This window comes from Gymnoscopelus braueri, assembly GCF_963280865.1.
Source record: "Gymnoscopelus braueri genome assembly, contig: SCAFFOLD_58, whole genome shotgun sequence".
Taxonomy (NCBI): domain Eukaryota; kingdom Metazoa; phylum Chordata; class Actinopteri; order Myctophiformes; family Myctophidae; genus Gymnoscopelus; species Gymnoscopelus braueri.
Window position 1 is genome coordinate 298,712 of NW_027660470.1, and position 25,000 is coordinate 323,711.

Genomic DNA, 25,000 nt, shown 5'->3' on the forward strand with positions numbered 1-25,000 from the left:
CCGATTTCAATTCCCGGGACGGTAAATATCTCTGGGATTCCCGGTATTAAACCCTAGTATTAAACCCTAGTGTTTAAACCCGGTATTAAACCCTAGTCCGGACGCATGATTGTCCGGCTTGTGAGACAGTGATTACAGTGTAACATGTGTTACTGGTTTACATTTACATATCTCTGTAAATCTCCCGTTTCATTGGTATAGATTATAATATCAGCTGACAGCTCATTGATTGATTGATTGATTGACATTTGTATTAGGCAAAAGAATGTAAAACAACACAATTACATTTATAATAATTTTGTCTCAAAGGTCCGACCAAAAAAGTCCTTGCGGACTTGTTTCCGTTGGGGTCCTTGAAATAATTTAATATACATATATAGTAGCAACCAAACAGTTCAAAAATCAACATAAAAATACAGAGAAAAAATACCACTATGTACAAAAAAAGCATGAAAGATAAAAAATATATAGGCCTACCAAAAAAAAGGGGAAGGGGGGTCGTCTGTCTACAGGGAAACTGGTACTACCTCCTCTTATGGCCTCCAGAAAGATGAGTTTTTAGGGCTGTTTTAAATGAGCCCAACAAACTGCATTTTTTGAGGGATGGGGTTAGACTATTCCTAGCCTCGATCTCCAGGCTTTTATTGTTTAGTGTTGCTAAAAAATAAAAGCCTGGCCCAGTGCGTCGGTGTACTCGGTATGAGGAAGTGTTTCACTTCCCAACCAACCAGAGTGCAGTGGGCGTCGCTCGTAATGTTGTGTTAACGGGGCGGGGGTTGACGGACAGATCGGTGAACCAATGGGATCAGCCGCAATCTCTCGCCGGCTCTTTACACCCGCCCCTCTATACACGAAATCAGGAGCGTTGGGGCAGTCTAGACTATTCCATACCTTGGTGGCCGTGCTGTAGAAGGAGAATTTGCCCATATTTCTATAGCCCATTGGCTATAGTTAGATTGTATGCATTGCTTTGTGCATTTAGTTTCATCATAGGCTTGCTCCCAACAGTCACTCCCACTGAATTATGACTCCTCCCTCCTCCTACGCTTGTTTATGTGGATGCCGGGTCGGTCTGTCAGTACTGTAGTCGTAATGCAGATAGTAGGCCTACTGTCAGTACTGTAGTCGTAATGCAGATAGTAGGCCTACTGTCAGTACTGTAGTCGTAATGCAGATAGTAGGCCTACTGTCAGTACTGTAGTTGTGTAGTCGTAACACAGATAGTAGGCCTACTGTCAGTACTGTAGTCGTAACGCAGATAGTAAGACTACTGTCAGTACTGTAGTTGTAACACAGATAGTAGGACTACTGTCAGTACTGTAGTTGTAACACAGATAGTAGGACTACTGTCAGTACTGTAGTCGTAACGCAGATAGTAGACCTACTGTCAGTACTGTAGTCGTGTAGTCGTAACACAGATAGTAGGACTACTGTCAGTACTGTAGTCGTAACACAGATAGTAGGACTACTGTCAGTACTGTAGTCGTAACGCAGATAGTAGACCTACTGTCAGTACTGTAGTCGTGTAGTCGTAACACAGATAGTAGGCCTACTGTCAGTACTGTAGTCGTAACGCAGATAGTAGACCTACTGTCAGTACTGTAGTCGTGTAGTCGTAACACAGATAGTAGGACTACTGTCAGTACTGTAGTCGTAACACAGATAGTAGGACTACTGTCAGTACTGTAGTCGTAACGCAGATAGTAGGACTACTGTCAGTACTGTAGTTGTAACACAGATAGTAGGCCTACTGTCAGTACTGTAGTCGTAACGCAGATAGTAGGACTACTGTCAGTACTGTAGTTGTAACACAGATAGTAGGACTACTGTCAGTACTGTAGTTGTAACACAGATAGTAGGACTACTGTCAGTACTGTAGTTGTAACACAGATAGTAGGACTACTGTCAGTACTGTAGTCGTAACACAGATAGTAGGCCTACTGTCAGTACTGTAGTTGTAACACAGATAGTAGGACTACTGTCAGTACTGTAGTTGTAACACAGATAGTAGGACTACTGTCAGTACTGTAGTCGTAACGCAGATAGTAGGCCTACTGTCAGTACTGTAGTTGTAACACAGATAGTAGGACTACTGTCAGTACTGTAGTCGTAACGCAGATAGTAGGCCTACTGTCAGTACTGTAGTCGTAACGCAGATAGTAGGACTACTGTCAGTACTGTAGTCGTAACGCAGATAGTAGGCCTACTGTCAGTACTGTAGTCGTGTAGTTTTAACACAGATAGTAGGCCTACTGTCAGTACTGTAGTCGTAACGCAGATAGTAGGACTACTGTCAGTACTGTAGTCGTAACGCAGATAGTAGGCCTACTGTCAGTACTGTAGTCGTAACACAGATAGTAGGCCTACTGTCAGTACTGTAGTCGTAACACAGATAGTAGGACTACTGTCAGTACTGTAGTCGTAACACAGATAGTAGGACTACTGTCAGTACTGTAGTCGTAACGCAGATAGTAGGCCTACTGTCAGTACTGTAGTCGTAACACAGATAGTAGGACTACTGTCAGTACTGTAGTCATAACACAGATAGTAGGACTACTGTCAGTACTGTAGTCGTAACACAGATAGTAGGACTACTGTCAGTACTGTAGTCGTAACGCAGATAGTAGGCCTACTGTCAGTACTGTAGTCGTAACACAGATAGTAGGACTACTGTCAGTACTGTAGTCATAACACAGATAGTAGGCCTACTGTCAGTACTGTAGTCGTAACACAGATAGTAGGACTACTGTCAGTACTGTAGTCGTAACGCAGATAGTAGGACTACTGTCAGTACTGTAGTCGTAACGCAGATAGTAGGACTACTGTCAGTACTGTAGTCGTAACACAGATAGTAGGCCTACTGTCAGTACTGTAGTCGTAACGCAGATAATCTGCGGTAGATTTACCCAAAGTTGCCGAAAAAGAAAACTGAATTTAGTGAACACAGTACCTTCAGTGTCCACAGCCCCGTACATGGTGGCGTCTGGCACTGACAACAGCAACGTGGAATGAACTTGTAGACCAGTGTCAGCTACACCAGGCCTGTCCGTATTAACCCTCTGTCTGTCTGTCTGTCTGTCTGTCTGTCTGTCTATGTGTGTCAGTAACATGTCTCTGTGTGTGTCTGTGTGTCAGTAACATGTCTCTATGTGTGTCTGTGTGTCAGTAACATGTCTCTATGTGTGTCTGTGTGTCAGTAACATGTCTCTATGTGTGTCTGTGTGTCAGTAACATGTCTCTATGTGTGTCTGTGTGTCAGTAACATGTCTCTATGTGTGTCTGTGTGTCAGTAACATGTCTCTGTGTGTCTGTGTGTCAGTAACATGTCTCTATGTGTGTCTGTGTGTCAGTAACATGTCTCTATGTGTGTCTGTGTGTCAGTAACATGTCTCTATGTGTGTCTGTGTGTCAGTAACATGTCTCTATGTGTGTCTGTGTGTCAGTAACATGTCTCTATGTGTGTCTGTGTGTCAGTAACATGTCTCTATGTGTGTCTGTGTGTCAGTAACATGTCTCTATGTGTGTCTGTGTGTCAGTAACATGTCTCTATGTGTGTCTGTGTGTCAGTAACATGTCTCTATGTGTGTCTGTGTGTCAGTAACATGTCTCTATGTGTGTCTGTGTGTCAGTAACATGTCTCTATGTGTGTCTGTGTGTCAGTAACATGTCTCTATGTGTGTATGTGTGTCTGTGTGTCAGTAACATGTCTCTATGTGTGTCTGTGTGTCAGTAACATGTCTCTATGTGTGTCTGTGTGTCAGTAACATGTCTCTATGTGTGTCTGTGTGTCAGTAACATGTCTCTATGTGTGTATGTGTGTCAGTAACATGTCTCTATGTGTGTCTGTGTGTCAGTAACATGTCTCTATGTGTGTCTGTGTGTCAGTAACATGTCTCCATGTGTGTCTGTGTGTCAGTAACATGTCTCTATGTGTGTATGTGTGTCTGTGTGTCAGTAACATGTCTCTATGTGTGTCTGTGTGTCAGTAACATGTCTCTATGTGTGTCTGTGTGTTGACGAAGTGGAATTAATCACTACTATTACGAGGTAGCTCAATAAATTACTACTAAGCTCATAAACTAATATACCTGTAAAGTGTTTTCCTCTGAAAGGAGTCGGAGACCAGGTTTACTCTTTGAAAGTGAAGATTTATTCAATAACTGCAGTGCCTTGATTCAATGACAAGCATTAAAACCAAGTGAAGTGTTTACAGGCAGGACGGTTTATATACTGTCCCAAACATGGACAGAGATCATCATTACACATTACCAGACGCAAGGTTCGGCCTTGGCGTCATCAGCTGTCATCACATCATCTGTTCAGAATACATTAAGCACATAGAGACCTGTACCACCTTGAGGCTGCATCCTCTCATGTTTGGGCCTAAATGGCGGAGTTATTAATATATATATATGTCCTGCGACACATGTCCTAAAACCAGCTGGTGGCCTCTTCCTCTCAGGGTCTGATCAGGACATCTAACTCCCCAGAGTCCCATTAAGGTGTTGTTCTCGGCTCTCCCCTAGACTCCGCATTCTCAGTACATGCATACGTGACTATCTGGCCACCAGACATCGGATAAGGGTGGTTCCTATGTCTGCACCTGATGTCTATTACTGAGGCAGCAGCGTCTATTCTAATAATGCCTCCGGGCCACACTGTGCTACAGGTCATGTCATGCTTGCATATAGAGATATACATTTTACTTCAAGTAAGATTATATATATTTCACTAATAATGATTACATAATCCTTTTTATGTAAGGCACACTTAGTTCTTAATATGATTTAAATAATCCTTTTCTATGTAAGGCACACTGGTTACATTCTTTATTCTAAATATATCAATCAATATATTTATCAGAATCACTCCGCCTCCACAGTGTCAGTAACATGTCTCTATGTGTGTCTGTGTGTCAGTAACATGTCTCTATGTGTGTCTGTGTGTCAGTAACATGTCTCTATGTGTGTCTGTGTGTCAGTAACATGTCTCTATGTGTGTCTGTGTGTCAGTAACATGTCTCTATGTGTGTCTGTGTGTCAGTAACATGTCTCTATGTGTGTCTGTGTGTCAGTAACATGTCTCTATGTGTGTCTGTGTGTCAGTAACATGTCTCTATGTGTCCAATCAGATGGATGAGATTAAATTGAAGGACAGGGCGGTCAGCGTATTGGACAAGGCTCTGGGCCTGCAGGCTGGCCACGCCCACAGGCTACAGTTACAGACTCAGGCGGCCGAGCAGCAAATCGCAGCGATGAGAGACGCCCACAGAGGGACAGGCCACACCCCCTGCCACACCCCTAACTCCGCCCCTAACCCCGTCTGTCATCCCGTAAGACACGCCCCTTTCCACTCCTCTCCTGCTACACCGATTGCATGCTAGCATGCTAGCATGCTAATTATTATGCTAATTGTTGTATTAACCCATTGAGACCTGAGGCTGATTCTACCTGTTGTCTCTGTCGGGTGGATTCATCATTATGTCCATAAGGGTTACTTTTCAGGATTCTCATTTAAAAATATAGTTACATTAGCAGATCTACAAGCTTTCGAGCTTTTAGATCTGCTACTTTGGGTACTTATGGGTGACGCTGTAGCATGATCAAGTTGGGTGTTAATTTATGAGAAAAAAACGTTTTTGGGGAAAGTCTTCCGTTTCTGCCCGACAGCAACAAAAGGCTTTTGGCCCTATCTAAAAGGCTTTCTATCTAAAAGGCTTTCTAAATAAAAGGCTTTCTATCTAAAAGGCTTTCTAAATAAAGAAGTTTTCTGCAAATCCTACGTTTCTATAATATATAATATATGAAGCTAAAATCTAACAAATGCTTTCCCGGATTGAATGGGTTAATTCTTTACTAACATACTAATTCATACGCTTTGCTACCGGTTTGTGGACTTAGACCACCAATAGGGACGGGCTGTAATTGCTTAAGCCCCGCCCCCTCTGTCTTCCTATTGGCTGGGTGTTTCAAACAGCCTTAACTCCAGTTCCCAGCATGCTAAAGGTCCAAAACTTGGTGGGTGGTCCTACAGACTTCTAATTTAATCAAAAATGACCACTTCCGGGTGTTGTTTTACCTCCTATGTACGGTTTGTCTGATTACCTTGAAACTTATCCTTATCCTTATAAACTTCACCCACACACTTTCTGAGGGGTGTGGAGATCAATGGTGCAACCCGGAAGTGGATCTGTTCACTTCCGGTTTTACCAGGAAGTGGTCGTAGAGTAACCGAAACTCTGCCTACCCCCCCCCCCCCCTACCCCGTTTATACATACGAGGAATCCAACAGGTAAAACCGGAAGTCGATCCCACCACCGGAAGTGGGTCAACTTGCAATTCCCCCCCCCCCACTATAATCATTTATTTGACCCAACCTCCTGAACACAAGGTCGCACAGACTTAGCAAGCTGCAGGCACACTTACGATGTTTTATTATTATTATTCATGTTACAGGGTGATGACAGGGACAGTCGGAGGTTCCAGTTGAAGATCGCTGAACTCAGCGCCTCGGTCCGAAAACTAGAAGATCGAAACGCACTGCTGTCTGAGGAACGCAACGAACTGGTAACACACACACACACACACACACACACACACACACACACACACACACACACACACACACACACACACACACACACACACATTTTAACAATTTATTTATGTCCACACAATAGGAAATGTATACAAGGACACAAATATTACGGTGCAGCGAGGTTACATCCACAAAGTCACAAAGGCATGTGTCCTCATGATACAAACAAGCATGTCAGGTCACCCAGCCCTCCATGGACACCAGCATCATAGTAGAGACAGCACAACACTCTGCCAGCCCTCCTGCCTCGTTTCAGGGCATCCCAAGTACCCGCTCTAACAACCAGTCTGCGGGCATATCCCAGGCTGGACCACCAGAGGAAACAAAGTTCCCAGTCCACTCCTGCACTGCCGCCCGATGTCAAAGTGCTCTCCGTAGCGTAGCTGCTCCCATGAGCCTGAAAGTCTGTTCACCCATTGTTGTTCCTCAGCTAGCGGACACACCACTAGAAGGCCGCCGGGTCTTTATCCACCGCCGGGTGCAGGGTGGTAGTTAGTTACACCGCCCCTCTTCAGGGTGCAGGGTGGTAGTTAGTTACACCGCCCCTCTTCAGGGTGCAGGGTGGTAGTTAGTTACACCGCCTCTCTTCAGGGTGCAGGGTGGTAGTTAGTTAAACCGCCTCTCTTCAGGGTGCAGGGTGGTAGTTAGTTACACCGCCTCTCTTCAGGGTGCAGGGTGGTAGTTAGTTACACCGCCTCTCTTCAGGGTGCAGGGTGGTAGTTAGTTACACCGCCCCTCTTCAGGGTGCAGGGTGGTAGTTAGTTACACCGCCCCTCTTCAGGGTGCAGGGTGGTAGTTAGTTACACCGCCCCTCTTCAGGGTCCAGGGTGGTAGTTAGTTACACCGCCTCTCTTCAGGGTGCAGGGTGGTAGTTAGTTACACCGCCCCTCTTCAGGGTGCAGGGTGGTAGTTAGTTATACCGCCTCTCTTCAGGGTGCAGGGTGGTAGTTAGTTACACCGCCTCTCTTCAGGGTGCAGGGTGGTAGTTAGTTACACCGCCCCTCTTCAGGGTGCAGGGTGGTAGTTAGTTACACCGCCTCTCTTCAGGGTGCAGGGTGGTAGTTAGTTACACCGCCCCTCTTCAGGGTGCAGGGTGGTAGTTAGTTAAACCGCCTCTCTTCAGGGTGCAGGGTGGTAGTTAGTTATACCGCCCCTCTTCAGGGTGCAGGGTGGTAGTTAGTTACACCGCCTCTCTTCAGGGTGCAGGGTGGTAGTTAGTTACACCGCCTCTCTTCAGGGTGCAGGGTGGTAGTTAGTTAAACCGCCTCTCTTCAGGGTGCAGGGTGGTAGTTAGTTACACCGCCTCTCTTCAGGGTGCAGGGTGGTAGTTAGTTACACCGCCTCTCTTCAGGGTGCAGGGTGGTAGTTAGTTACACCGCCCCTCTTCAGGGTGCAGGGTGGTAGTTAGTTACACCGCCTCTCTTCAGGGTGCAGGGTGGTAGTTAGTTACACCGCCTCTCTTCAGGGTGCAGGGTGGTAGTTAGTTACACCGCCCCTCTTCAGGGTGCAGGGTGGTAGTTAGTTACACCGCCTCTCTTCAGGGTGCAGGGTGGTAGTTAGTTACACCGCCCCTCTTCAGGGTGCAGGGTGGTAGTTAGTTACACCGCCCCTCTTCAGGGTGCAGGGTGGTAGTTAGTTACACCGCCCCTCTTCAGGGTGCAGGGTGGTAGTTAGTTACACCGCCTCTCTTCAGGGTGCAGGGTGGTAGTTAGTTAAACCGCCTCTCTTCAGGGTGCAGGGTGGTAGTTAGTTATACCGCCCCTCTTCAGGGTGCAGGGTGGTAGTTAGTTACACCGCCTCTCTTCAGGGTGCAGGGTGGTAGTTAGTTACACCGCCCCTCTTCAGGGTGCAGGGTGGTAGTTAGTTACACCGCCTCTCTTCAGGGTGCAGGGTGGTAGTTAGTTACACCGCCTCTCTTCAGGGTACAGGGTGGTAGTTAGTTACACCGCCTCTCTTCAGGGTGCAGGGTGGTAGTTAGTTAAACCGCCTCTCTTCAGGGTGCAGGGTGGTAGTTAGTTACACCGCCCCTCTTCAGGGTGCAGGGTGGTAGTTAGTTACACCGCCTCTCTTCAGGGTGCAGGGTGGTAGTTAGTTACACCGCCTCTCTTCAGGGTGCAGGGTGGTAGTTAGTTACACCGCCTCTCTTCAGGGTGCAGGGTGGTAGTTAGTTAAACCGCCCCTCTTCAGGGTGCAGGGTGGTAGTTAGTTACACCGCCTCTCTTCAGGGTGCAGGGTGGTAGTTAGTTACACCGCCTCTCTTCAGGGTGCAGGGTGGTAGTTAGTTACACCGCCTCTCTTCAGGGTGCAGGGTGGTAGTTAGTTAAACCGCCTCTCTTCAGGGTACAGGGTGGTAGTTAGTTACACCGCCCCTCTTCAGGGTCCAGGGTGGTAGTTAGTTACACCGCCTCTCTTCAGGGTCCAGGGTGGTAGTTAGTTACACCGCCTCTCTTCAGGGTCCAGGGTGGTAGTTAGTTATACCGCCCCTCTTCAGGGTGCAGGGTGGTAGTTAGTTACACCGCCTCTCTTCAGGGTGCAGGGTGGTAGTTAGTTACACCGCCCCTCTTCAGGGTGCAGGGTGGTAGTTAGTTACACCGCCCCTCTTCAGGGTCCAGGGTGGTAGTTAGTTACACCGCCCCTCTTCAGGGTGCAGGGTGGTAGTTAGTTACACCGCCCCTCTTCAGGGTGCAGGGTGGTAGTTAGTTACACCGCCTCTCTTCAGGGTGCAGGGTGGTAGTTAGTTACACCGCCCCTCTTCAGGGTGCAGGGTGGTAGTTAGTTAAACCGCCTCTCTTCAGGGTGCAGGGTGGTAGTTAGTTATACCGCCCCTCTTCAGGGTGCAGGGTGGTAGTTAGTTACACCGCCTCTCTTCAGGGTGCAGGGTGGTAGTTAGTTACACCGCCTCTCTTCAGGGTGCAGGGTGGTAGTTAGTTAAACCGCCTCTCTTCAGGGTGCAGGGTGGTAGTTAGTTACACCGCCCCTCTTCAGGGTGCAGGGTGGTAGTTAGTTACACCGCCTCTCTTCAGGGTGCAGGGTGGTAGTTAGTTACACCGCCTCTCTTCAGGGTGCAGGGTGGTAGTTAGTTACACCGCCCCTCTTCAGGGTGCAGGGTGGTAGTTAGTTACACCGCCTCTCTTCAGGGTGCAGGGTGGTAGTTAGTTACACCGCCCCTCTTCAGGGTGCAGGGTGGTAGTTAGTTACACCGCCCCTCTTCAGGGTGCAGGGTGGTAGTTAGTTACACCGCCTCTCTTCAGGGTGCAGGGTGGTAGTTAGTTACACCGCCCCTCTTCAGGGTGCAGGGTGGTAGTTAGTTAAACCGCCTCTCTTCAGGGTGCAGGGTGGTAGTTAGTTATACCGCCCCTCTTCAGGGTGCAGGGTGGTAGTTAGTTACACCGCCTCTCTTCAGGGTGCAGGGTGGTAGTTAGTTACACCGCCTCTCTTCAGGGTGCAGGGTGGTAGTTAGTTAAACCGCCTCTCTTCAGGGTGCAGGGTGGTAGTTAGTTACACCGCCCCTCTTCAGGGTGCAGGGTGGTAGTTAGTTACACCGCCTCTCTTCAGGGTGCAGGGTGGTAGTTAGTTACACCGCCTCTCTTCAGGGTGCAGGGTGGTAGTTAGTTACACCGCCTCTCTTCAGGGTGCAGGGTGGTAGTTAGTTACACCGCCCCTCTTCAGGGTGCAGGGTGGTAGTTAGTTAAACCGCCCCTCTTCAGGGTGCAGGGTGGTAGTTAGTTACACCGCCTCTCTTCAGGGTGCAGGGTGGTAGTTAGTTACACCGCCTCTCTTCAGGGTGCAGGGTGGTAGTTAGTTACACCGCCTCTCTTCAGGGTGCAGGGTGGTAGTTAGTTAAACCGCCTCTCTTCAGGGTACAGGGTGGTAGTTAGTTACACCGCCTCTCTTCAGGGTGCAGGGTGGTAGTTAGTTAAACCGCCTCTCTTCAGGGTGGCGGGGTGGTAGTTAGTTAAACCGCCTCTCTTCAGGGTGCAGGGTGGTAGTTAGTTACACCGCCCCTCTTCAGGGTGCAGGGTGGTAGTTAGTTACACCGCCTCTCTTCAGGGTGCAGGGTGGTAGTTAGTTACACCGCCTCTCTTCAGGGTGCAGGGTGGTAGTTAGTTACACCGCCTCTCTTCAGGGTGCAGGGTGGTAGTTAGTTACACCGCCTCTCTTCAGGGTACAGGGTGGTAGTTAGTTACACCGCCTCTCTTCAGGGTGCAGGGTGGTAGTTAGTTACACCGCCTCTCTTCAGGGTGCAGGGTGGTAGTTAGTTACACCGCCCCTCTTCAGGGTGCAGGGTGGTAGTTAGTTAAACCGCCTCTCTTCAGGGTGCAGGGTGGTAGTTAGTTAAACCGCCTCTCTTCAGGGTGCAGGGTGGTAGTTAGTTACACCGCCTCTCTTCAGGGTGCAGGGTGGTAGTTAGTTAAACCGCCTCTCTTCAGGGTACAGGGTGGTAGTTAGTTACACCGCCTCTCTTCAGGGTGCAGGGTGGTAGTTAGTTACACCGCCTCTCTTCAGGGTGCAGGGTGGTAGTTAGTTACACCGCCTCTCTTCAGGGTGCAGGGTGGTAGTTAGTTACACCGCCTCTCTTCAGGGTGCAGGGTGGTAGTTAGTTAAACCGCCTCTCTTCAGGGTGCAGGGTGGTAGTTAGTTACACCGCCTCTCTTCAGGGTGCAGGGTGGTAGTTAGTTACACCGCCTCTCTTCAGGGTGCAGGGTGGTAGTTAGTTACACCGCCTCTCTTCAGGGTGCAGGGTGGTAGTTAGTTACACCGCCTCTCTTCAGGGTGCAGGGTGGTAGTTAGTTACACCGCCTCTCTTCAGGGTGCAGGGTGGTAGTTAGTTACACCGCCCCTCTTCAGGGTGCAGGGTGGTAGTTAGTTACACCGCCTCTCTTCAGGGTGCAGGGTGGTAGTTAGTTACACCGCCCCTCTTCAGGGTGCAGGGTGGTAGTTAGTTACACCGCCTCTCTTCAGGGTGCAGGGTGGTAGTTAGTTACACCGCCTCTCTTCAGGGTGCAGGGTGGTAGTTAGTTACACCGCCTCTCTTCAGGGTGCAGGGTGGTAGTTAGTTACACCGCCTCTCTTCAGGGTGCAGGGTGGTAGTTAGTTACACCGCCTCTCTTCAGGGTGCAGGGTGGTAGTTAGTTACACCGCCTCTCTTCAGGGTGCAGGGTGGTAGTTAGTTACACCGCCCCTCTTCAGGGTGCAGGGTGGTAGTTAGTTACACCGCCTCTCTTCAGGGTGCAGGGTGGTAGTTAGTTAAACCGCCTCTCTTCAGGGTGCAGGGTGGTAGTTAGTTACACCGCCTCTCTTCAGGGTGCAGGGTGGTAGTTAGTTACACCGCCTCTCTTCAGGGTGCAGGGTGGTAGTTAGTTAAACCGCCCCTCTTCAGGGTGCAGGGTGGTAGTTAGTTACACCGCCTCTCTTCAGGGTGCAGGGTGGTAGTTAGTTACACCGCCTCTCTTCAGGGTGCAGGGTGGTAGTTAGTTACACCGCCCCTCTTCAGGGTGCAGGGTGGTAGTTAGTTACACCGCCTCTCTTCAGGGTGCAGGGTGGTAGTTAGTTACACCGCCCCTCTTCAGGGTGCAGGGTGGTAGTTAGTTACACCGCCTCTCTTCAGGGTGCAGGGTGGTAGTTAGTTACACCGCCTCTCTTCAGGGTGCAGGGTGGTAGTTAGTTAAACCGCCTCTCTTCAGGGTGCAGGGTGGTAGTTAGTTACACCGCCTCTCTTCAGGGTACAGGGTGGTAGTTAGTTACACCGCCTCTCTTCAGGGTGCAGGGTGGTAGTTAGTTACACCGCCCCTCTTCAGGGTGCAGGGTGGTAGTTAGTTACACCGCCTCTCTTCAGGGTGCAGGGTGGTAGTTAGTTAAACCGCCTCTCTTCAGGGTGCAGGGTGGTAGTTAGTTACACCGCCTCTCTTCAGGGTGCAGGGTGGTAGTTAGTTACACCGCCTCTCTTCAGGGTGCAGGGTGGTAGTTAGTTACACCGCCTCTCTTCAGGGTGCAGGGTGGTAGTTAGTTACACCGCCTCTCTTCAGGGTGCAGGGTGGTAGTTAGTTAAACCGCCCCTCTTCAGGGTGCAGGGTGGTAGTTAGTTACACCGCCTCTCTTCAGGGTGCAGGGTGGTAGTTAGTTACACCGCCTCTCTTCAGGGTGCAGGGTGGTAGTTAGTTACACCGCCCCTCTTCAGGGTGCAGGGTGGTAGTTAGTTACACCGCCTCTCTTCAGGGTGCAGGGTGGTAGTTAGTTACACCGCCCCTCTTCAGGGTGCAGGGTGGTAGTTAGTTACACCGCCTCTCTTCAGGGTGCAGGGTGGTAGTTAGTTACACCGCCTCTCTTCAGGGTGCAGGGTGGTAGTTAGTTAAACCGCCCCTCTTCAGGGTGCAGGGTGGTAGTTAGTTACACCGCCTCTCTTCAGGGTGCAGGGTGGTAGTTAGTTACACCGCCTCTCTTCAGGGTGCAGGGTGGTAGTTAGTTACACCGCCCCTCTTCAGGGTGCAGGGTGGTAGTTAGTTACACCGCCTCTCTTCAGGGTGCAGGGTGGTAGTTAGTTACACCGCCCCTCTTCAGGGTGCAGGGTGGTAGTTAGTTACACCGCCTCTCTTCAGGGTGCAGGGTGGTAGTTAGTTACACCGCCTCTCTTCAGGGTGCAGGGTGGTAGTTAGTTAAACCGCCTCTCTTCAGGGTGCAGGGTGGTAGTTAGTTACACCGCCCCTCTTCAGGGTGCAGGGTGGTAGTTAGTTACACCGCCTCTCTTCAGGGTGCAGGGTGGTAGTTAGTTACACCGCCTCTCTTCAGGGTGCAGGGTGGTAGTTAGTTACACCGCCCCTCTTCAGGGTGCAGGGTGGTAGTTAGTTACACCGCCCCTCTTCAGGGTGCAGGGTGGTAGTTAGTTACACCGCCTCTCTTCAGGGTGCAGGGTGGTAGTTAGTTACACCGCCTCTCTTCAGGGTGCAGGGTGGTAGTTAGTTACACCGCCTCTCTTCAGGGTGCAGGGTGGTAGTTAGTTACACCGCCTCTCTTCAGGGTGCAGGGTGGTAGTTAGTTACACCGCCTCTCTTCAGGGTGCAGGGTGGTAGTTAGTTACACCGCCTCTCTTCAGGGTGCAGGGTGGTAGTTAGTTACACCGCCTCTCTTCAGGGTGCAGGGTGGTAGTTAGTTACACCGCCTCTCTTCAGGGTGCAGGGTGGTAGTTAGTTACACCGCCTCTCTTCAGGGTGCAGGGTGGTAGTTAGTTACACCGCCTCTCTTCAGGGTGCAGGGTGGTAGTTAGTTACACCGCCTCTCTTCAGGGTGCAGGGTGGTAGTTAGTTACACCGCCCCTCTTCAGGGTGCAGGGTGGTAGTTAGTTACACCGCCCCTCTTCAGGGTGCAGGGTGGTAGTTAGTTAAACCGCCTCTCTTCAGGGTGCAGGGTGGTAGTTAGTTACACCGCCTCTCTTCAGGGTGCAGGGTGGTAGTTAGTTACACCGCCTCTCTTCAGGGTGCAGGGTGGTAGTTAGTTACACCGCCCCTCTTCAGGGTGCAGGGTGGTAGTTAGTTAAACCGCCTCTCTTCAGGGTGCAGGGTGGTAGTTAGTTACACCGCCTCTCTTCAGGGTGCAGGGTGGTAGTTAGTTACACCGCCTCTCTTCAGGGTGCAGGGTGGTAGTTAGTTACACCGCCTCTCTTCAGGGTGCAGGGTGGTAGTTAGTTACACCGCCTCTCTTCAGGGTGCAGGGTGGTAGTTAGTTAAACCGCCTCTCTTCAGGGTGCAGGGTGGTAGTTAGTTACACCGCCCCTCTTCAGGGTGCAGGGTGGTAGTTAGTTAAACCGCCTCTCTTCAGGGTGCAGGGTGGTAGTTAGTTAAACCGCCTCTCTTCAGGGTGCAGGGTGGTAGTTAGTTACACCGCCCCTCTTCAGGGTGCAGGGTGGTAGTTAGTTACACCGCCCCTCTTCCCCGTATAGCTGCTCAAGGGAAGGGCCGCCAGGCAGCATGGGCTGTCGGTTCACTCCATCGGTGAGCAGAACCTTCATGGACACAAGCTTGTGATGGTCATGAAGCACACAGTCCCCAGAAGTTGCGAATGCATCTTAAATCTGCACCTATTACATTAACGGTGGTAGTTACAACGGGGCAGTTTAACGTCATGCCCAGGACACACACACACACACACACACACACACACACACACACAGATGTCAGAATGTGAATGATCAGGGGTGATTTATATGAATTTATGAACGTTTATTTGTAACAGTTAAAGTCTCTACATGAGGCAGAGTCTCATATAAGAATCATTTTGTGATTAATATAGTTTATGCTATTAAGACCGGGAACGCATCTGTGTCATTTTAGATTTATATGGCTATTGAAAAATAGCAGATCTACAAGCTCTTAGCTAAGAGCTTGTAAATCTGCTACTTTTTTGTTTTAATTGTGAAAATGTGTCCAAATCATTGAAGATGTATATTTTTTAAGGCAATCATTTGTAACTCAAATCTTTGCTTTTCTGGGGGTCTTAATGGGGGTCTTAATGGGTTAATATTATGTTAACAGTTAAAACGTCTACGGGAGGCGGAGTCTCAGTTCCAGCCCCTATTGGATAAGAATCGGCGACTCAGCAGGAAGAACGAGGAAATGGCGCTCGCTCTGCGTCGCCTTGACAACAAGCTACGCTTCATCACCCAGGAGAACATGGAGATGGTAACTATGGTAACCACTCACCCTATGCTCCGCCCCTCTAATACATCATACATATTTAAATGTATGTATATGTTTATATTGATATGTATATTTATATGATCAGAGAGGTCCGGTGAGGAGGCCAAACTCCCTCAATGATCTGGAGAGAAGTCAAGAAGAGAGAGAGATGGACTTTCTACGATTACAAGTTCTGGAACAACAGCATGTTATTGACGATCTGTCTAAGGTATTATTATTACTACTACTACTAATACTATTATTACTATTACTACTAATACTACTATTACTATTACTACTATTACTACTAATACTATTATTACTACTACTACTAATGCTATTATTACTATTACTACTAATACTACTATTACTACTAATACTATTATTACTATTACTACTAATACTATTATTACTATTACTACTAATACTATTATTACTATTACTACTAATACTACTATTACTACTAATACTACTATTACTACTAATACTATTATTACTATTACTACTATTACTACTAATACTACTATTACTATTACTACTATTACTACTAATACTATTATTACTACTACTACTAATGCTATTATTACTATTACTACTAATACTACTATTACTACTAATACTATTATTACTACTAATACTATTATTACTATTACTACTATTACTACTAATACTAATACTATTACTACTATTACTACTAATACTATTATTACTACTACTACTAATACTATTATTACTATTACTACTAATACTAATACTATTACTACTATTACTACTAATACTATTATTACTACTACTACTAATACTATTATTACTATTACTACTAATACTATTATTACTATTACTACTAATACTATTATTACTATTACTACTAATAATATTATTACTACTACTACTAATACTATTATTACTATTACTACTAATACTACTATTACTACTAATACTATTATTACTATTACTACTATTACTACTAATACTATTATTACTATTACTACTAATACTATTATTACTATTACTACTAATACTATTATTACTATTACTACTAATACTACTATTACTACTAATACTACTATTACTACTAATACTATTATTACTATTACTACTATTACTACTAATACTATTACTACTATTACTACTATTACTACTATTACTACTAATACTATTACTACTAATACTATTATTACTATTGCTACTAATACTATTATTACTATTACTACTATCATTACTATTATTACTATTATTACTATTACTACTATTATTACTATTACTACTAATACTATTATTACTATTACTACTATTACTACTAATACTATTATTACCATTACTACTATTACTACTAATACTATTATTACTATTATTAATATTACTACTAATACTATTAATACTATTACTACTATTACTATTATTACTATTACTACTAATACTATTATTACTATTACTACTAATACTATTATTACTATTACTACTAATACTATTATTACTATTACTACTAATACTATTATTACTATTACTACTAATACTATTATTACTATTATTACTATTACTACTATTACTACTATTACTACTAATACTACTAATACTATTACTACTATTACTACTAATACTATTACTACTATTACTACTAATACTATTATTACTATTATTACTATTACTACTAATACTATTATTACTTTTACTACTATTACTACTAATAATATTATTACTATTACTACTAATACCATTATTACTATTATTACTATTACTACTATTACTACTAATACTATTACTACTAATACTATTACTACTAATACTATTACTACTAATACTATTATTACTATTACTACTAATACTATTATTACTATTACTACTAATACTATTATTACTATTATTACTATTACTACTATTACTACTATTACTACTAATACTATTACCACTAATACTATTATTACTATTATTACTATTATTACTATTACTACTAATACTATTACTACTAATACTATTATTACTATTACTACTAATACTATTACTACTATTACTACTAATACTATTATTACATTACTACTATTACTACTACTATTACTACTATTACTACTAATACTATTATTACTATTACTACTAATACTATTATTACATTACTACTATTACTACTACTATTACTACTATTACTACTACTATTATTACTATTACTACTATTACTACTAATACTATTATTACTATTACTACTAATACTATTATTACTATTACTACTAATACTATTATTACTATTACTACTATTACTACTAATACTATTATTACTACTACTACTATTACTACTAATACTATTACTACTATTACTACTAATACTATTACTACTAATACTATTATTACTATAACTACTAATACTATTATTACTATTACTACTATTACTACTAATACTATTATTACTACTACTACTATTACTACTAATACTATTACTACTACTACTATTACTACTAATACTATTATTACTATTACTACTAATACTATTATTACTATTACTACTAATACTATTATTACTATTACTACTATTACTACTAATACTATTATTACTACTACTACTAATACTATTACTACTAATACTATTATTACTATTACTACTAATACTATTATTACTATTACTACTAATACTATTATTACTATTACTACTATTACTACTAATACTATTATTACTATTACTACTAATGCTATTATTACTATTACTACTAATACTACTAATACTATTATTACTATTACTACTAATACTAGTATTACTATTACTACTATTACTACTAATACTATTATTACTATTATTAATATTACTACTAATACTATTATTACATTTACCACTATTACTACTAATACTACCATTACTAACACTACTGAACTGTGTTCCAAAAGAAAAGAAAATCACCCTCATTCATCAATCTTGCGCAAAACAAACAAACAGATCAAACATGTACCTTATTTAAGTCAATAAACTATATCATTACACATACATGTACCTTATTTAAGTCTATAAACTATATCATTACACATACATGTACCTTATTTAAGTCTATAAACTATATCATTACACATACATGTACCTTATTTAAGTCTATAAACTATATCATTACACATACATGTACCTTATTTAAGTCTATAAACTATATGCATGATTCTGTGCATGCTTGAATTTGCATATTTTCCGGGAACGATGGAGAAAATATATATTTTTTGTATTTTTTATATGATCATCTTAACACATGGGGTGCCAAAACCGTATTTATACGGTTTTGCAAAAGGTGCAAAAACTTACTCGGAGTGCCAAAACCGTATTAAAACGGTTTTGGTGTCTTTTTGTTTTTCTATTTTCTTTTGTTTTTTTCCGCACGGGAGGGGCTAGAGCAGCTCTGGGAATACCCATTGTGATCCTGAGAAGGATCGGAAACCGGAAACCGGAAACCGGCTCCCCATCCGCTTCCTGTCTATTTCCTTCTTTAAAACGCCTATATCTCCGAATCTGTTTCCGGTGGGGAAAACCGGTCATGCGCGATGCGCGATCCCCCCCCCCGTTGTAACTCGCGAGTGAAATGTTATTGTTGCAGGATGTAGCCAGGGTCATGGGTTAGGGTCAGGATGTAGCCAGGGTCATGGGTTAGGGTCAGGATGTAGCCAGGGTCATGGGTTAGGGTCAGGATGTAGCCAGGGTCATGGGTTAGGGTCAGGATGTAGCCAGGGTCATGGGTTAGGGTCAGGATGTAGCCAGGGTCATGGGTTAGGGTCAGGATGTAGCCAGGGTCATGGGTTAGGGTCAGGATGTAGCCAGGGTCATGGCGTAGCCAGGGTCATGGCGCTACATGAATGGATGCTTTTTTTTTACGTGGATTTGCTCGTCTTGGAGTCTAGAGCTTTAAACAGCAAAGCGCAGTCAATGGGGAGAATGCTGGCAGCCACGGTAAGTTGTTATGAAAAAATCCAGTTACCCAATGTGTTAAGTTTTAAAACTTTTATATTAACTCATTCACTGCCATGAATTAATTAATTGATTCATCCGTCTACCGTCCCCTTGCCAGCGAAAACGGCGATTTACTGAACCTTTGAGAAATCATGGCATATTCTCTGTGACCGCCGTCCGTACGTACAGGGGTCCTCCATTCCAGAGCTAAGGTCATTAGAATGTGATCCTCCATTCAGAGCTATGGTCATTAGAATGTGATCCTCCATCCAGAGCTATGGTCATTAGAATGTGATCCTCCATTCCAGAGCTATGGTCATTAGAACGTGATCCTCCATTCCAGAGCTATGGTCATTAGAATGTGATCCTCCATTCAGAGCTATGGTCATTAGAATGTGATCCTCCATTCCAGAGCTATGGTCATTAGAATGTGATCTTCCATTCCAGAGCTATGGTCATTAGAATATGATCCTCCATCCAGAGCTATGGTCATTAGAATGTGATCCTCCATCCAGAGCTATGGTCATTAGAATGTGATCCTCCATCCAGAGCTATGGTCATTAGAATGTGATCCTCCATCCAGAGCTATGGTCATTAGAATGTGATCCTCCATTCCAGAGCTATGGTCATTAGAATGTGATCCTCCATTCAGAGCTATGGTCATTAGAATGTGATCCTCCATCCAGAGCTATGGTCATTAGAATGTGATCCTCCATCCAGAGCTATGGTCATTAGAATGTGATCCTCCATTCCAGAGCTATAGTCATTAGAATGTGATCCTCCATCCAGAGCTATGGTCATTAGAATGTGATCCTCCATCCAGAGCTATGGTCATTAGAATGTGATCCTCCATTCCAGAGCTATGGTCATTAGAATGTGATCCTCCATTCCAGAGCTATGGTCATTAGAATATGATCCTCCATCCAGAGCTATGGTCATTAGAATGTGATCCTCCATTCCAGAGCTATGGTCATTAGAATGTGATCCTCCATCCAGAGCTATGGTCATTAGAATGTGATCCTCCATTCCAGAGCTATGGTCATTAGAATGTGATCCTCCATCCAGAGCTATGGTCATTAGAATGTGATCCTCCATTCCAGAGCTATGGTCATTAGAATGTGATCCTCCATTCCAGAGCTATGGTCATTAGAATGTGATCCTCCATTCCAGAGCTATGGTCATTAGAATATGATCCTCCATCCAGAGCTATGGTCATTAGAATGTGATCCTCCATTCCAGAGCTATGGTCATTAGAATGTGATCCTCCATCCAGAGCTATGGTCATTAGAATGTGATCCTCCATTCCAGAGCTATGGTCATTAGAATGTGATCCTCCATCCAGAGCTATGGTCATTAGAATGTGATCCTCCATTCCAGAGCTATGGTCATTAGTATGTGGTTTGGTGCTTGGATCATTCACAGCCCCCCCCCCCCCCCCCCCCCCCCCCCGTTTCCCCCAACCATTCCGTCCTTGGCAGAGAATATTAAAAAATAATATTTCTATATGTATATATATTACAAAATGTACATGCATGTTTACAGACTTTCCAGTTCATGAAAACTGAATAAATTGTGTTGAATTCTTTTCTAGGCATTTGAGACGGCCGGCTACGTGAAGACTGTCATAGTAAGTTCTGTCTAAACTATTATTATGACTATTATTACTAACTGTCATTACTGCTACTACTGATATAAACTATTATTATTTCTATTATTACTAACTGTCATTACTGATATAAACTATTATTATGACTATTATTACTAACTGTCATTACTGCTACTACTGATATAAACTACTATTATTACCATTATTACTAACTGTCATTACTGATATAAACTATTATTATTACTATTATTACTAACTGTCATTACTGCTACTACTGATATAAACTATTATTATTACTATTATTACTAACTGTCATTACTGCTACTACTGATATAAACTATTATTATTACTAACTGTCATTACTGCTACTACTGATATAAACTATTATTATTACTATTATTACTATTGTAGCGATATGGAATGGAAAAATAATTAAAGCCCTCTTTTATTTTTTTCTTGTTAAAATGGCTAAATCCAGCACAAGTACTTAGTATCGATACAGTCCATTATTTGCATTGCAAAACGATACAAATTCAAACGATACGATATGTTGCCGTTTACATTTTGATATACTTTGATTGCAGTTACTGTATCGTTACACCACTAATATTTATGGTTAATATTGTGTAACAACCTTTAGTCTAGTTGAAGTCTCTCTAGGTGGTCCTCAGACCTCTAGGTGGTCCTGAGACCTCTAGGTGGTCCTCAGACCTCTAGGTGGTCCTGAGATCTCTAGGTGGTCCTTAGACCTCTAGGTGGTCCTCAGACAGACCTCTAGGTGACGATCATTGTCAGTCGGACAAAGGAATCTTGCGATACTACCGAGCCAGAAACCATACATAGCACTGTTTAGATGCCTCAATAAAACCATACATACACACCCTACATACAAACCATATACAAACCATACATACAAACCATACATACAAACCATATACAAACCATACATACACACCCAACATACAAACCATACATACACACCCTACATACAAACCATACATACAAACCATACATACAAACCATACATACAAACCATACATACAAACCATATACAAACCATACATACACACCCAACATACAAACCATACATACACACCCTACATACAAACCATACATACAAACCATACATACAAACCATACATACAAACCATACATACAAACCATATACAAACCATACATACACACCCAACATACAAACCATACATACACACCCTACATACAAACCATACATACATACAAACCATACATACACACCCTACATACAAACCATACATACAAACCATACATACAAACCATACATACACACCCTACATACAAACCATACATACAAACCATACATACAAACCATACATACAGTACAAACCATACATAGCACTGTTTAGATGCCTCAATAAAACCATACATACAAACCATACATACACACCCTACATACAAACCATATACAAACCATACATAAAAACCATACATACAAACCATATACAAACCATACATACAAACCATACATACAAACCATACATACAAACCATACATAGCACTGTTTAGATGCCTCAATAAAACCATACATACAAACCATACATACACACCCTACATACAAACCATATACAAACCATACATACAAACCATACATACAAACCATATACAAACCATACATACACACCCAACATACAAACCATACATACACACCCTACATACAAACCATACATACAAACCATACATACAAACCATACATACAAACCATATACAAACCATACATACACACCCAACATACAAACCATACATACACACCCTACATACAAACCATACATACAAACCATACATACAAACCATACATACAAACCATACATACAAACCATATACAAACCATACATACACACCCAACATACAAACCATACATACACACCCTACATACAAACCATACATACATACAAACCATACATACAAACCATACATACAAACCATACATACACACCCTACATACAAACCATACATACACACCCTACATACAAACCATACATACACACCCTACATACAAACCATACATACAAACCATACATACACACCCTACATACAAACCATACATACACACCCTACATACAAACCATACATACAAACCATACATACAAACCATACATACACACCCTACATACAAACCATACATACAAACCATACATACAAACCATACATACAGTACAAACCATACATAGCACTGTTTAGATGCCTCAATAAAACCATACATACAAACCATACATACACACCCTACATACAAACCATATACAAACCATACATAAAAACCATACATACAAACCATATACAAACCATACATACAAACCATACATACAAACCATACATACAAACCATACATACAAACCATACATAGCACTGTTTAGATGCCTCAATAAAACCATACATACAAACCATACATACACACCCTACATACAAACCATATACAAACCATACATACAAACCATACATACAAACCATATACAAACCATACATACACACCCAACATACAAACCATACATACACACCCTACATACAAACCATACATACAAACCATACATACAAACCATACATACAAACCATACATACAAACCATATACAAACCATACATACACACCCAACATACAAACCATACATACACACCCTACATACAAACCATACATACATACAAACCATACATACACACCCTACATACAAACCATACATACAAACCATACATACAAACCATACATACAAACCATACATACACACCCTACATACAAACCATATACAAACCATACATACAAACCATACATACACACCCTACATACAAACCATACATACACACCCTACATACAAACCATACATACAAACCATACATACACACCCTACATACAAACCATACATACACACCCTACATACAAACCATACATACAAACCATACATACAAACCATACATACACACCCTACATACAAACCATACATACAAACCATACATACAGTACAAACCATACATACAAACCATACATAGCACTGTTTAGATGCCTCAATAAAACCATACATACAAACCATACATACACACCCTACATACAAACCATATACAAACCATACATAAAAACCATACATACAAACCATATACAAACCATACATACAAACCATACATACAAACCATACATACAAACCATACATACAAACCATACATAGCACTGTTTAGATGCCTCAATAAAATCCATTTTGCCTCCCATGCGCGTCAATGGTGGCCTGTGGACCACCTGACTGGCCCGTGGACCACCTGACTGGACCACCTGACTGGCCCGTGGACCACCTGACTGGACCACCTGACTGGCCCGTGGACCACCTGACTGGACCACCTGACTGGCCCGTGGACCGCCTGAGTGGCCCGTGGACCACCTGACTAGCCCGTGGACCGCCTGAGTGGCCCGTGGACCACCTGACTAGCCCGTGGACCGCCTGAGTGGCCCGTGGACCACCTGACTAGCCCGTGGACCACCTGACTGGCCCGTGGACCGCCTGACTAGCCCGTGGACCACCTGACTGGCCCGTGGACCACCTGACTGGACCACCTGACTGGCCCGTGGACCACCTGACTGGACCACCTGACTAGCCCGTGGACCGCCTGAGTGGCCCGTGGACCGCCTGACTAGCCCGTGGACCACCTGACTGGCCCGTGGACCACCTGACTGGACCACCTGACTGGCCCGTGGACCACCTGACTGGACCACCTGACTGGCCCGTGGACCACCTGACTGGACCACCTGACTGGCCCGTGGACCACCTGACTGGACCACCTGACTGGACCACCTGACTAGCCCGTGGACCGCCTGAGTGGCCCGTGGACCACCTGACTAGCCCGTGGACCGCCTGAGTGGCCCGTGGACCACCTGACTAGCCCGTGGACCGCCTGAGTGGCCCGTGGACCGCCCGTACCTTCTTCTATCATGGCCTGTCTGTCTGACTGCCTCAGTTTGTGAAGAATGTGGCTTCAGTGAGACAGTGACCTCAAGTTCTGTCACTGGATCTGTGTTTATGTTGACCTTGAGACGTCTGGCAGCCTCTCTTCTCTTCTCTTCTCTTCTCTTCTCTTCTCTTCTCTTCTCTTCTCTTCTCTTCTCTTCTCTTGAATGTAGGCCTACACACTGTAATAATAATAATAGGTTTATTCTCCTCTCCTCTCCTCTCCTCTCCTCTCCTCTCCTCTCCTCTCCTCTCCTCTCCTCT

The 25,000-nt window shown here is 43.9% G+C and overlaps 1 protein-coding gene across 1 annotated transcript in view; it reads left to right on the forward strand.

Annotated features, from left to right (window-relative positions):
- Positions 1-25,000, forward strand: part of jakmip3 (Janus kinase and microtubule interacting protein 3) — a gene marked incomplete at both ends in the record, with an annotated part of 64,403 nt that overhangs the window by 6,803 nt on the left and 32,600 nt on the right. Inside the window, 5 exons of the mRNA XM_080457594.1 lie at positions 5,132-5,332; positions 6,456-6,566; positions 15,123-15,278; positions 15,373-15,495; positions 20,768-20,803. Of these exons, the coding sequence (XP_080313720.1) occupies positions 5,132-5,332; positions 6,456-6,566; positions 15,123-15,278; positions 15,373-15,495; positions 20,768-20,803 (627 nt within the window). The remainder of the gene's footprint in view (positions 1-5,131; positions 5,333-6,455; positions 6,567-15,122; positions 15,279-15,372; positions 15,496-20,767; positions 20,804-25,000) is intronic.